Source organism: Melanotaenia boesemani, chromosome 4 (assembly GCF_017639745.1).
Source record: "Melanotaenia boesemani isolate fMelBoe1 chromosome 4, fMelBoe1.pri, whole genome shotgun sequence".
NCBI classification, from domain to species: domain Eukaryota; kingdom Metazoa; phylum Chordata; class Actinopteri; order Atheriniformes; family Melanotaeniidae; genus Melanotaenia; species Melanotaenia boesemani.
In genome coordinates this window covers 3,861,813-3,874,323 of record NC_055685.1, presented here as the reverse complement: position 1 = coordinate 3,874,323, position 12,511 = coordinate 3,861,813, and the positions used below count along the sequence as shown (strand labels likewise).

At 38.7% G+C, this 12,511-nt stretch overlaps 1 protein-coding gene and 1 long non-coding RNA gene across 2 annotated transcripts; one reads left to right on the top strand and one right to left on the bottom strand.

Moving 5' to 3' along the window:
* Positions 1–682: 682 nt before the first annotated feature.
* Positions 683–9,696, bottom strand: LOC121638353 (E3 ubiquitin-protein ligase TRIM39-like). The gene is made up of 2 exons (XM_041983084.1): positions 9,606–9,696; positions 683–2,519 (listed from the first exon to the last, which is right to left on the bottom strand). Exon 2 carries the CDS (start codon positions 2,508–2,510, stop codon positions 870–872), a length of 1,641 nt encoding a protein of 546 aa, XP_041839018.1. The 5' UTR covers positions 2,511–2,519; positions 9,606–9,696; the 3' UTR covers positions 683–869.
* LOC121638395 lies at positions 8,927–10,511 on the top strand. The gene is made up of 3 exons (XR_006010016.1): positions 8,927–8,982; positions 9,406–9,986; positions 10,406–10,511. It is a non-coding gene; the product is annotated as an uncharacterized LOC121638395 (long non-coding RNA).
* The last annotated feature ends 2,000 nt before the right edge of the window (positions 10,512–12,511 follow it).

The window sequence follows — 12,511 nt, the reverse complement described above, 5'->3', positions numbered from 1 at the left end:
CATCCTTGACACATTTAAGAAACAACGTGAGTTCAGGCAGAGGCTTCTTTAAGTACCCTGGAAGACAGAAAGGTTCAGGTCCTTCCTGCCAGCATCTATCACCCTCTGAAAAAACACTAAACTGTAAATTGATTATTTACTGTTTCTAAATAAATAATAATACATTCATTCTCTGTACCGCTTGGTCCCTTAAGGGTCGCGGGTGAGCTGGAGCCTATCCCAGCATTAACAGGTGAGAGGCAGGTACACCCTGGACAGGTCACCAGTCCATCGCAGGGCCAACACATAGGAGACTAACAACCATTCACACTCGCACTCACTCCTAGGGAGAATTTAGAATAATCAATTAACCTAACATGCATGTTTTTGGACGGTGGGAGGAAGCTGGAGAGAACCCATGCATACATGGGGAGAACATGCAAACTCCACACAGAAAGGCCACTGCCCTCAAGGTTCAAACCTCCCCCCAGCCAAGATTCAAACCTCCTTGCTGTGAGGCTGCGGTGTTAACCACCACACCAACGTGCAAGGTAATAATAATAATAATAATAATAATAATAATAAAAACAATAAACAGAATTGCTATCTTTCTCTGCATATCAATTAACATTTATTTTTCATTCTTTTATTGTATCCCAAATAATCAGCTTTTGTTGTATTCCCCATTAAATTATGATTTAAAACATTTTTAATCATGTGAAGAAAAAAAAAAAAAACAAAAAACAGAGTTGACGTATTTTTCTCATTGTTTTATATAAACAAACGTCCATATGTGATTGAAGACAGCAGTTACAGTTACTGGATTATTTTCATAGTAAATTATTGAGAACACAAATTAAACATAATTTTCCATATATACATGAAAAAAATCAGACAGACAGTTTGTCCTGACTGACAGGACAGATAACCAGCGGCGCAGAGTTTTTACCACCATCGTTCACACCAGGGCAGAAGTACGGGTACAGCTTCTCAGTGAAGGTGAGGCTGGTGAAGGAGTATATAAGAGCTGCAGATGTGACATCATAAAAGGAGACCAGACCCTCTTCATAATCCACAAACACCCCAATCTTCTCAGGACGAGACTTAAGTGACAGACAGACTGAAGCGGCAGCGAGAGCTTTGTACTCATTTCCATTTCTCAAACAAATGGTCCAGAAACCGTTTTGTGGTCTTGGTACGATCAGCCCCTTCCTGCTGATGGACCCTCTGGTCACGCCTAAGCTCCACTTAGTCTTTCCTTTAACCTGAACCTCATAGTAGAATCTACCTGAGGAGAGACTCTGATTTCCTATAACAGAAGCATAATAGGAAAACCTTTTCGGGTTGTCTGGAAGATTCTTCTTCACCTCACAATGGCTGACCTGCTTCCCATCGTCAGACAAGTTGAGTTCAGGATTCGCTGTATCTGGGTCTAGAGTGACATCCACTGCGTACTGCTGGATCCTCTTCAGCTCCGTTTCAAACAGCTTTTTCATCTCTTCGCTCAGCGTTTCCTCCAGCCGAGCCACAGCTCTCACCACACTCCCCTCATACGATGCTGGATGGACGCTGCTTTCTGTCCACACTTTTGTGGGTAAACTGGAATTCAGTGATGAGAAGTTTTGGAGGAGTTGCAGGTGGTCTTCAGAGTGTGAGAGTCGCTCCACTACTGAGCTTCTCTCCATCAGCTCAGAGATTTCCTCTTCCAGGTCTGTGATGAGTCTTCTGGCCTTCTGGGTCATCATTCTCTGCTTTTCTTCTATGAAGTCCAGGAACTCATTTAAGCCTTTCTCAATAAGCTCCATCATTGAAGTGAAGACCTGAATACCTTCTGCTTTTTCTTTGTCTGCAGCATCTTCACTGACCCACAGTGACTTTTTCATCTCTTGTATCTTGCGTTGCCTCTCTTGGATCATCTGCTGAAGTTCATCTTCAATCTTCCTCAGCTCTGCCTTCTTTCCCTCAAATTCTTCTTTCAGAGGAACAACTTCATGAGTTTTGTGGTCTAAAACCGAGCAAAGCATGCACACACATGTCTGGTCGGTACAACAGAACAGCTCCAGAGGTTTGTTGTGCAGCAAACACAGTCTGGCGTCCAGGTTCTTCACAGGTTCCACCAGCTGATGTCTTTGCAGGCCTGACACGGTGAGATGAGGTTCCAGGTGAGTCTCACAGTAGGAGACCAGACACACCAGGCAGGACTTCAGGGCTCTCCGTTGTGCCCCACTACAGAGGTCACAGGGAATTTCTCCTGGTTTTGCAGCTGGTTCTGCCCTGCTGAATCTCCTCTCAGATTCCAGTCTGAACTGAGTGACCATCTCACAGATGAAAGTGTTAACCCGCATCTGAGGTCTTGTATAAAAAACTTCATTACATAGGGGACATTTGTTCCTGCCACTAACGTTCCAGTGTTCTGTGATGCAGTTTTTGCAGAAGTTGTGTCCACAGGGTGTGGTGACGGGATCGGTGAACAGATCCAGACAGATGGAGCATAGGAACTGATCAGACTGCAGACTGTCGGCTGAAGCCATGTCTACACACTGAAAGCAAAGGTGAGAATGACATTAAGTATTTGGATACTCCAATAATGATTATTAGATCAAACAAAGTACGAAAGCTGAACCCGCTCAGGACATGACAGTGGACTTCAGTAGAAATCCCCCAACACCCGCCCCTCTCACCATCCTCAACAACACAGTTACTACTGCAGACACCTTCAGGATCCTGGGAACCACAATCTCTCGGGACCTCACATAGACTGTCAGGGAAAAGGCCCAGCAGAGGTTGTACTTCCTGTGCCAGCTCAGAAAGTTTACCATGCCACAGGAGCTGCTGATCACCGTTTACACCGCCATCATCCAGTCTGTACTCTGCACATCCATCTCTGTCTGGCTTGGATCAGTAAACCACATTCAATAATTTACTAAATGAGGTAGAAAACAGATGTTTTTACTGGCTGCCCAGATTTCCTCATGCTTATTTGGTTGTCGGTAGTGATTTTAACTTTACTTAGGACAACACAATAGATAGATGGCCAGCAGCAACACAAACTTATGTCAATGCAAAGTTAAAAATACTAATGCAGAAGTTTGACTTAGTAGATATCTGGAGAGAAAAATACCCGTGTATTAGAAGTTTCACTTGGAGCAACAAGTCAAGATCTAGACCAGGGGTGTCAAACTCCGGTCCACAAGGGACGCTATCCTGCAGGTTTTAGTTGTTTCTTTGCTCCAACACACCCAAAAATCCAATGGATCCAACAGCTTCTTGTCAACTTCTTCACAATAACCCATTAATTTCAGTCAGGTGTATTAGATCAGGGAAAAAATGAAAACCTGCAGGATACCCGCCCTTGAGGACCGGAGTGTGACAACCCTGATCTAGACCATCTAAAATTGACTTTTGGTTCATTTCATATAACCTGAAAGATGCTGAAATTATTTAAATGTGATCTCTATGATATCTGCCCTGTCTTCCATTTCTCCTAATGCAATGTCACCAATAGAGAAGGAAGAACTTTCTGAGTACCAGACCAAGTTAGATCAACTTTATCAACTTAAAGCTGAAGGTGCTTACAGGCAGTGGTTAGGGGAAGGTGAGCAAAACTCTGCATCCTTCTTCAGGCTAGAAAAATCTCAATCTATAAATAACACAATTTACCAACTCCAGATCGATAATGGTGTGAGTAGCAATAGCCAATCTTTGCTCCATCTTTGCTATGACAAGTTTAAACTATTTTGTAAGGATGTCTTATTTGGATTCACAAACCTTAAAAAAGAACTGGATTATTATTTCTTTCTATGTAATCTCATCTTGTAATTGGCCAAATTTTATATCCACAAATGCAAAGTTACTAAGATAAAACCCTCATGTGCTTGTTTTATAAAAGAAGTGAAGCTTTGTATTTGCACTCTAACTTCTTTCAACAATAGAAAAGCCTTAAAAACAGTGTCTCTGTGCTTAAAACTCAATGTTTTTAATAAGTTGTATGTAAAACCATCTGTTAATGTTTGTTACCAAGTTATTTTTTGTTGTTGTTGTTAATTGATTGTTCTCAATATGTAATATGAATTCTATACTACTTCTTGTATGTTCTGAGAATTCTGATAAAAATAAATTAATAAATAAATAAATAAAAATAGGACTGCCAGTAGCTACTTTTCGTACTGAGGAGTTGGCAACAGTGCTTCCATTAGAGGAAAAGGTAAATATATATATATATATATATATATATATATATATAATAATGAAAAAAAATGTCTGCAGGAGGATACACCCGGTAAACATCGCCAGGCTTTTCCATCACAACCACACACCTAAGTAGAATCTATAATCACCAGTTACTCTAACACACCTGATTTTTCACTGTACGAGGAAGCTGGACTGAACCAGAGAGAAAGTCCACGGAGAGACCGTGCTAAAGTTAGTTTGACGTTCGATATTCAACAGATATTCGGACACCAAGTCTCCTCGTCATATTTAGCCGAGCCTATAAGTTGTCTAGTATATCATATTTGAAACATGAATTTATTTGACCTTGAGTAATCAAAATTATTAATAAAACAAAAACCTGATGTATGCAAACTGATACGTGTCTTCTTCCCTCTGGTGGATTATATATGCACTGCAAACAGTACCAAGCTTTTCAATGCCAAATCCAAAATGGCTGCCATCCCAGAACAACTAGCTAGTAACCTGGGAGTGTTGATAGACTCAGATCTGACTTTCAGCAGCCACATCAAAGCTTCACTAAAAAGCTTTTTACCAGCTCAGAAACATCAACAGAATTAAAAGTTTAGTCTCCCAGAAAGACCAAGAGAAACTCATCCATACATTCATCTCCAGTAGGCTGGATTACTGTAATGGTCTTTTAACAGGACTTCCTAAAAAGAGCATTAAACATCTGCAGCTCATCCAAAACGCTGCTGCTAGAGTTTTAACCAGGACTAAGAGATCTGAACACATCACACCAGTTTTGAAATCTTTACACTGGTTTCCAGTCAGTCACAGAATAGATTTTAAAACCCTTCTGCTTGTTTACAAATCCCAGAATGGTTTAGGCCCAGAATACATCTGTGATATGTTCAGAGAATATAAACCTAGCAGAGCTCTTAGATCCAAAGACTCTGGTCAACTAGTCCAGACCAGAGTCCAGACTAAACATGGAGAAGCAGCATTTAGCTGTTATGCTGCAAACAAGTGGAACAAACTGCCAGTGGAGATTAAACTTTTCCCAAATGTAGACATTTTTAAATCCAGGTTAAAAACATTTCTTTTCTCATGCGCCTATGCATGAAATCTGCACGGTAACTTTTTTTAACTTATCTTGCTTTTAATCATTTTAATGTAATTTATTATTTTATTGTGATTATGTGTTGATGCCTTTTAGTATTTCTAAATACCTGTAATGCTTTTGTTTTATGTAAAGCACTTTGAATTGTCCTGTACATGAAATGTGCTGTACAAATAAACCGCCTTGCCTGCCTAGCAAGCGTTTGGGTCTGAAATCTTGGTTGAAATTAACAAAGTTACAGTAAGAGTGCTATTTATATTGTAGTTTATATTTCCAAATGAATATTTACTGTATTGAAGCGTATCGAAGTTTATAGTAAAACTACCTCGAAAATGTGTAAATCTAATATGATACTGCAGGTTTAGAAAGTAATTGTAAATCCCTGTTATTGTATCGCATTTCATGATGCAATCTGCATTATGCCGAACCCAATACCAAATTAAATCTTTTAATTATTTAATTAGGCTAATTAAAGACTGAAATGTCATCATTAATATACATTTGGTGTTTATGTTTTAGGTTTATACAACTTGCTCTAATCACTTGGATGTTGCAATGACTTCCCTGCTAATTATTGACATAGCTCATCAGTTTTCATACAAAACATCAATTGGCTATTATAAGGTGTGTTATCATCTTCAATTCTGAGAGAAAATTAAGGCAATTTCTACCACAAGGCAATATAATATAATATAACAGTCAATACGTTTGTAAACAGGTTACTGTTTGAAAAAATAACAAATCAAACCAACTGAAATGTTTAAAATATTGTAAATGCAGTGGACCCCATTTGTTTTAGTTTATAAAAGAAATATTCTTGTTGCAAAATTAACATAAATGCCTGACATATCAAATATGATTTAAAAATAAAACAGGCTTTCAGTGGTGTAAAGTTTATAGCTGTCATTGTTTTAGTATAACCCCAACAGAACTATAGGGTAAGATATTTTTTTTATCCTAAATTCATATATAATCATTCTTATTTCTACACATGCTGCAGCTGATTATAATCCACAATTCAGCTGTCAAGACTTGTTAGACAGAGTTTACTTATGTCCTTAATAATGTTACTTGTCCATTTCAGTGTATAGCTTATGCATGTGACAGGAAATAAGTCAGTGTGTGTTCACCTCAATAGTGATGATGTTGTGGTTGTGTTGTCTGTAGTTGAGTACAATAGTTCTTGCCTTTTGGTTGTACTGAGTGAAAGGTTTATGTCCCTTCTTTAGTGTGGTTTACTTGTTCATGGTGTGGTGTTTATATAGTCATATGCAAGACATATGTTATTATCATGGGTGGTTATGTTATGTAGGAGGTCAGATTTCAATTGTTTTCATTCAGACCATGATGAAGCAGCAGAACACTAACTGTGTATTTCCTCTGTACAACATATTGTCCTTCGGATTATCATGGGGCGATTAAAGAAAGGACGAAGAGCAGAAACAGATCTCTGGAAAAAAGCAGGAGGGATAAATGTAGTGATACAGGCATTTGTTGCACATGGCTTTTGAGAAAAGAAAATTACAACTAATTCGGAAACATGGTCTTTTTTAGCTCAGCAGCTTTTTAATGCTGATTCAGAAAAACTCTGTAAATGGTTGTATGTTATATTGAGCCAAAACAGAAGAGAGATTAGAGGACAGGTATTGATGAAACAAGAAGGAGAGAAGCAGCAAGAGAAAAAAAATGGAAGAATCCAAACAGCTACCAGATACAGAGAAAGAAATGACAGGTAGAAGAACGAAAGAGAGACGCTCTCCTACCCCTGCTGAAAGTGACACACAAGTAAAAGAGGAGAATCTACCAGGTGATACAGAAGAAGAGATAGACAACGTCAGAGGGAGGAGAAAGGATGACAGAGGCTCTCTGAAATCGGTAGAGTTTAGAGCAACAAAACCTGGACCTAAGGTTTTCAACATTGTTATTAAAAGAGGGGCATGGAATAAAATAAAACCTTTGCCAGGCACAACAAGCCTTAGGCGACCATGGACAGACATACTGTCCAAAGAGTTCATGAAAATCAACCCTTGCTGTACTCTGTCATTTAAATATCAACATGTGAAACCTAAACAGGCCATAAAAGAATCTCAGTATCTGCAGTGTGCACATTTAAGAGATGCAAAGCTTTGTATGTGTTCACAAGAAAACAAAAGCCTGGAACTATGAAAGAAAACATAACAATCACAGTGCTCATATGGTGAAGTCACCCATCCAAAAAACGAAAGGAAAGTCCGTCCTGCAAACTACAGAAGACGAGGGAAAATTGCCAGAGCTCTTCAAAAAGGTGTGAGCAACCACCATTATCACCAGCTCAGCAAAACACACAAGGATGAAATTTCTGCAGGCAATATCACAAGGAGTCTAACTAAGGATGTCTTGAAAATGACATCATCTGAATTGAAAAAAAGTATGCGACTCCATGATGAGTACTCTACTATGCTGTTGTACTGACAGGGATGGGCAAAGATAGGCCACCTCTCCCCATCTCTGAATTGTTGTATTATATGTATTTAATTATTTCTTCAAAATATTAATACCCATACATCATTTGTAAAAAAAAATTCCAAGCTCTGGAATTTAATAACATCTTAAATACATTTAAGACATATCTATGTCATGCAAGACGACAGCAATGGTCATTGTTTCAAATGAAAAGGTCACCATAAAAAATGATTATTTATTACATTTTGTATAAGGAAAGGTTCAAATTCAGTAAAATAAACATGTGTGTGCTATTGTATTTAGATTTAGATTTTCTTTTGGATAAATTTTCACACTGAAATTGTAATTGGTAAAGATAGTTGTGCTAGCACACTATGTGACAGCTTACCATCATTGGTGTGTGAATGGGTGAATGAGAGGCCAAAATTATTAGGTCTTTGGATAAAAGTGCTATAAGTGCATTCCATTTACTATTTACCATTACTATCATATAAACATAAAGTAATCTGGGGCAAACATATCTTTTCTTAATTAGAGAATAATTCAAGATGCAAAGGACATGTATATTTACAATGCAATCAGCATGAGCTAAGCGTTTCTATACATTATCAGTATTTTGTATATTTTTAAATATGTAAGTTGCCAGATGAGTAAAATGGTTTTGAATGTGAGTTTTAAAATGACACATTTGCAAACAATAATGTGAGTCCTTTATTATCAGATAATGACTAAAGATTTTATAATTTAAGATCAGATTATCTGAACTCAGTTAAGTCCGTGTATAAGATTTTGTTGTTTTTATTGTTTGTTAATTACCTTTTAGATTCAGTGTGACTCATGCAAACGATGGTTTTACCAACTGTGCCTTGGCATGACTACAACACTCCTCAAAAGGTTTAAGAAAGGGAAATGGAAGTGCTGTCTCTGTTGCTGATGTACATTTGTAAGTTGCAAAAATCTATCTTATTTTTATACAAACACAATACAATATTTTACTTTGCACAACTGAGACATATACCATAAAAATGCATGTGAAAATCTAAAATGTTGATAAATCTATTTTTCAGAAAACCAAAGACATTCCACAACATTTGGGATGTGCTGGTTCCTCTGTTGTTGTGTCTATCTGCTGCTTTTCTTTTTCATACAGGAGGCCTTACATACAAGGATACACATATTTATCAATAAAAACTTTTTTTGGCAGCACTACATGAGCAATCGCGTAGTGATTTGAGGTGTGTAGGTCATGTGACTAAAAAGCTATTGAAGTTTGAAATAATAATAAAAAAAAATAACATAAAATAGTATGAGATGAAAATGGAAAAAAACAAAGGCTGTGCAACATGTGTCATGGTGGGTTGTGCAATCAGGTAGTTATTTGAGGTGTGTAGGTCATGTGACCAAAAAGCTTTTGAAGTTTAAAATATTAAAAAAATAACATAAAATAGTATGAGATGAAAATGGAAAAAACAAAGTTTGTGCAACATGCACGAAGAAATGTTGAACAGTTTAAATTGTTTTGACATTTATGTTTCATGTGGTTGAGGAGATATTGTTTTTTAAAAATTATGGTATCTGTAATTTGCTAACAGTCCCTAACTTTGCACTTGTAGTGAAGACCACACAAGTGTTGCATCGTGCTTCTCAAATCCGGGACAAAGCGCAAAGGCTCGGCTAAATATGACGAGGAGACTTGGTGTCCGAATATCTGTTGAATATCGAACGTCAAACTAACTTTACCACGGTCACGGACCGAACACTCCAGACCGGAACGCCTCTGCGGGGATCGAAGCGGAAGACGGTTGCTATGAGGGTTGGGTACAGTCCACCACAACGCTGAGCAGACTATTCTAACTATGAAAAACAAGGAACAAGACAGAGCTGTTCTTACCTGTGATGCAGTTAACGTTAAACAGGGAAACGGGTCTTGTTGAGTTCAGTTTTTCTTTCGAGAGTTGTTTCCGCTGTAGCCCCGCCCCCTCCACCTGCATGAAGCTGGCTCTCCACCCCACGCAAAACACAGTGGAAATGGTCTCGATCGTTTGCGCTGCATTAGTGCTGGTTTGTGCTGAAAAAAATTCGTTTGAGCTGCTTTGGTTTTTAAGATATGACAAGTTCCTTATGGGCCAATCATTGCATTAAACTGTTACGGAATTAGTTGAACGCAGGTGCCCCCTCCACGTGTGGATAGAAGCGCGCTCTCGCTGAAAACTCGTTCCTGACATGCTGTGCTGTACTACAGAGAATGACGTGTCTTTCCAGGACCTGTGAGGTTTGTCCATGTTCTCCACCTATTTTTTTAAAAAGAAAAATACAGCTTGTATGTTTTTATCTTTTGCTGCCATAATCTGTGTATCTTAGCAGGGAAAACACATCCTGATAAACTCTGAGTGCATCATTCAGCATTAAGACTTCAAGTTCTAAATAAAACAGAAAGGAACAAATAAAGTTTGTAATTGTCTTTTATTTGACTTCTGTGATATTTGCATTGTGGTCCTGAAGTGTTGCACAAACACAAAAGCCACCACACTACAAAATTGTCCACAGCAGGCTACAACACAAAAGCTGCAACTGAAGTCTTGACACTTATTTTCTTCTCTCTCTCTCTCTCTCTCTCTCTCTCTCTCTCTCTCTCTCTCTCTCTCTCTCTCTCTCTCTCTCTCTCTCTCTCTCTCTCTCTCTCTCTCTCAGAAATGATGGCGAGCAGCAGAGGAGACGGTTTCCATTTAAATGGAGGAAAGTGTTTGCCAGAGGAAAGAGGCTTTACCAAAACAAATGAGGCATGGATTTTACGAGGAAAAATTGATAATAAAAATAATAAAAAGTTAATAAAGCCATAATTTTGTACGCATTTCTTTCTTTGCAAAGTGGGACAGTGTTCATTGTAGGTCTCTTGAGGACAATTAGTTGATTTGAAACATAACTTTGCTGCCTAAACAAGCTGAAAAGAATAATAAAAACAGCAGAAGTTTGAAGATTAACATTATTTATTGTTTTGGGACATTTTCCAAGTTTATCAGCAAACCGAATCTGATTGTTTATTCCACCCAAGTGTTTTAGCGTTCTCGCCAAACAAACTGTTGGATCTGGCCAGGTCATCACGAAGCTGAAGTTAGCTTCCGATTCGTAAAATGTGTAAAGGCCGTTTCCACTGAGTTTGGAGCAATCTAGACCATATTAGACAGCTCTTGATAAAAAACTACAGCACTTAGGCACTTCAAACCTGGACTAAAATATCCTAAACAACATCTAGATTCATTTAAATACAGTTTCTAATTTGTGAAACCTTTATTCTATTTGTGAAAATGAAAATTAGCCAAATTTTATGACAATTTTGCCATCTGGCCTCCTTTAGACCAGGTCCTGTAAAAAAAACTACAGCACTAAGACACTTCAAACTTGGACTGAAATATCCATGGCGTCACCCGTAGGTTTCTGAAGAGCAAAAGTGAAGCTCGTTGGGCATTCCCACCGTTGCCATCTTGGTAGTGTCACGCTTGTCATTAGTCCCGGAAAACCAAAAAATGGGCAAAGAGGTGGAGCTGAGAGGGGGACTATGAAAGTGGGGTGGATGATTGACAACCATCAAACTCCGAGCTGCCTGTAGCTAAGAGATAAGCTAACCCCTAGCAATGGTAGCTAACCAGCTAAAGGAGGTAGGTGGGCTAAAGCTAAGGCGCGTTGTTAGCCGGCTAAATATGGCGTTTATGCTGCACTCGCCCCTCTTTAGATATTAGATACCTGTCAATCAAAAGGACACGCCACTAATTAAGCCAAATTTCGAGATTAAATAACATCCAAAGGGATAAGTTAGAAAAAAATTCACCCCCCTCACAGTTTTCATGAAGGTTAACTTAACTCTTAAAATGGATTTTTGTACCAGGCTTTAAATATGTTTATTTCTGCTGTGAAGTTGGTCTTTTTAACATGGGAGTCTATGGGGATTTGCTCTGTTTTGGCGCCAGCCCCTAGCGGATGAGGGGTGAACTGCAATTTTTCAGACTTCTGCTTCACAGGCTTCACATTTTACAGGCGGAGGTTGCCACTTGGCTGAGAGGGGGACTATGAAGGTGAGAGTGGATGATTGACAACCATCAAACTCCAAGCTGCCTGTAGCCAAGAGCTAACCAAGCTAACCCCGAGCAACGGTTGCTAATCGGCTAAAGAAGGAAGGCAGGCTAAAGCTAAGGCACGCTGTTAGCTGGCAACAAAGGTAGGGACATTTAGACAAGACACAGGGAATTTTACAGGGAACTTGAGAATAGTTTCTCAAGATCTGTGTGCCTTGTCAGACTGGTTTTTAGCCTTTATTAAGGCCTTAATTAACAGATGATCGAGGTAGTGAGACAGTACGAAAATGATTACAGCACGTGAAAAGAGATGGACCTGCTGCTGCTGGGTCTGAGCCTGAAGATCATGTGGTTCATGATGTTAATCTTTGCCAATACTGATGTTACTATGTTGAAGTGATGCTTTAAGGTTAAATATATATGATTGTTATGCAATAAGCCATTTGCTTGGATACATCAACAAACACGTGTCATGTTTTGTACTGTAGCCCCTGTCTTACTTTTAGAGGGGTGATAGAGCCTCTGAGGACATCCATCATTATTATAATGCAAAATTCAGTCTGTCTGCACCTTAATTCAGGCAAACTGACTTTTATAATGATAATTAGACTTTTTAAAATGGAACACAAAATAACTTTTCAATCCAGAATTTTCCTGCAGCGGGCCCTGGGTAAATGGTATAGTTTACTTCCCCAGTCCAACCACTGCATTTAGGGACAACACTGTT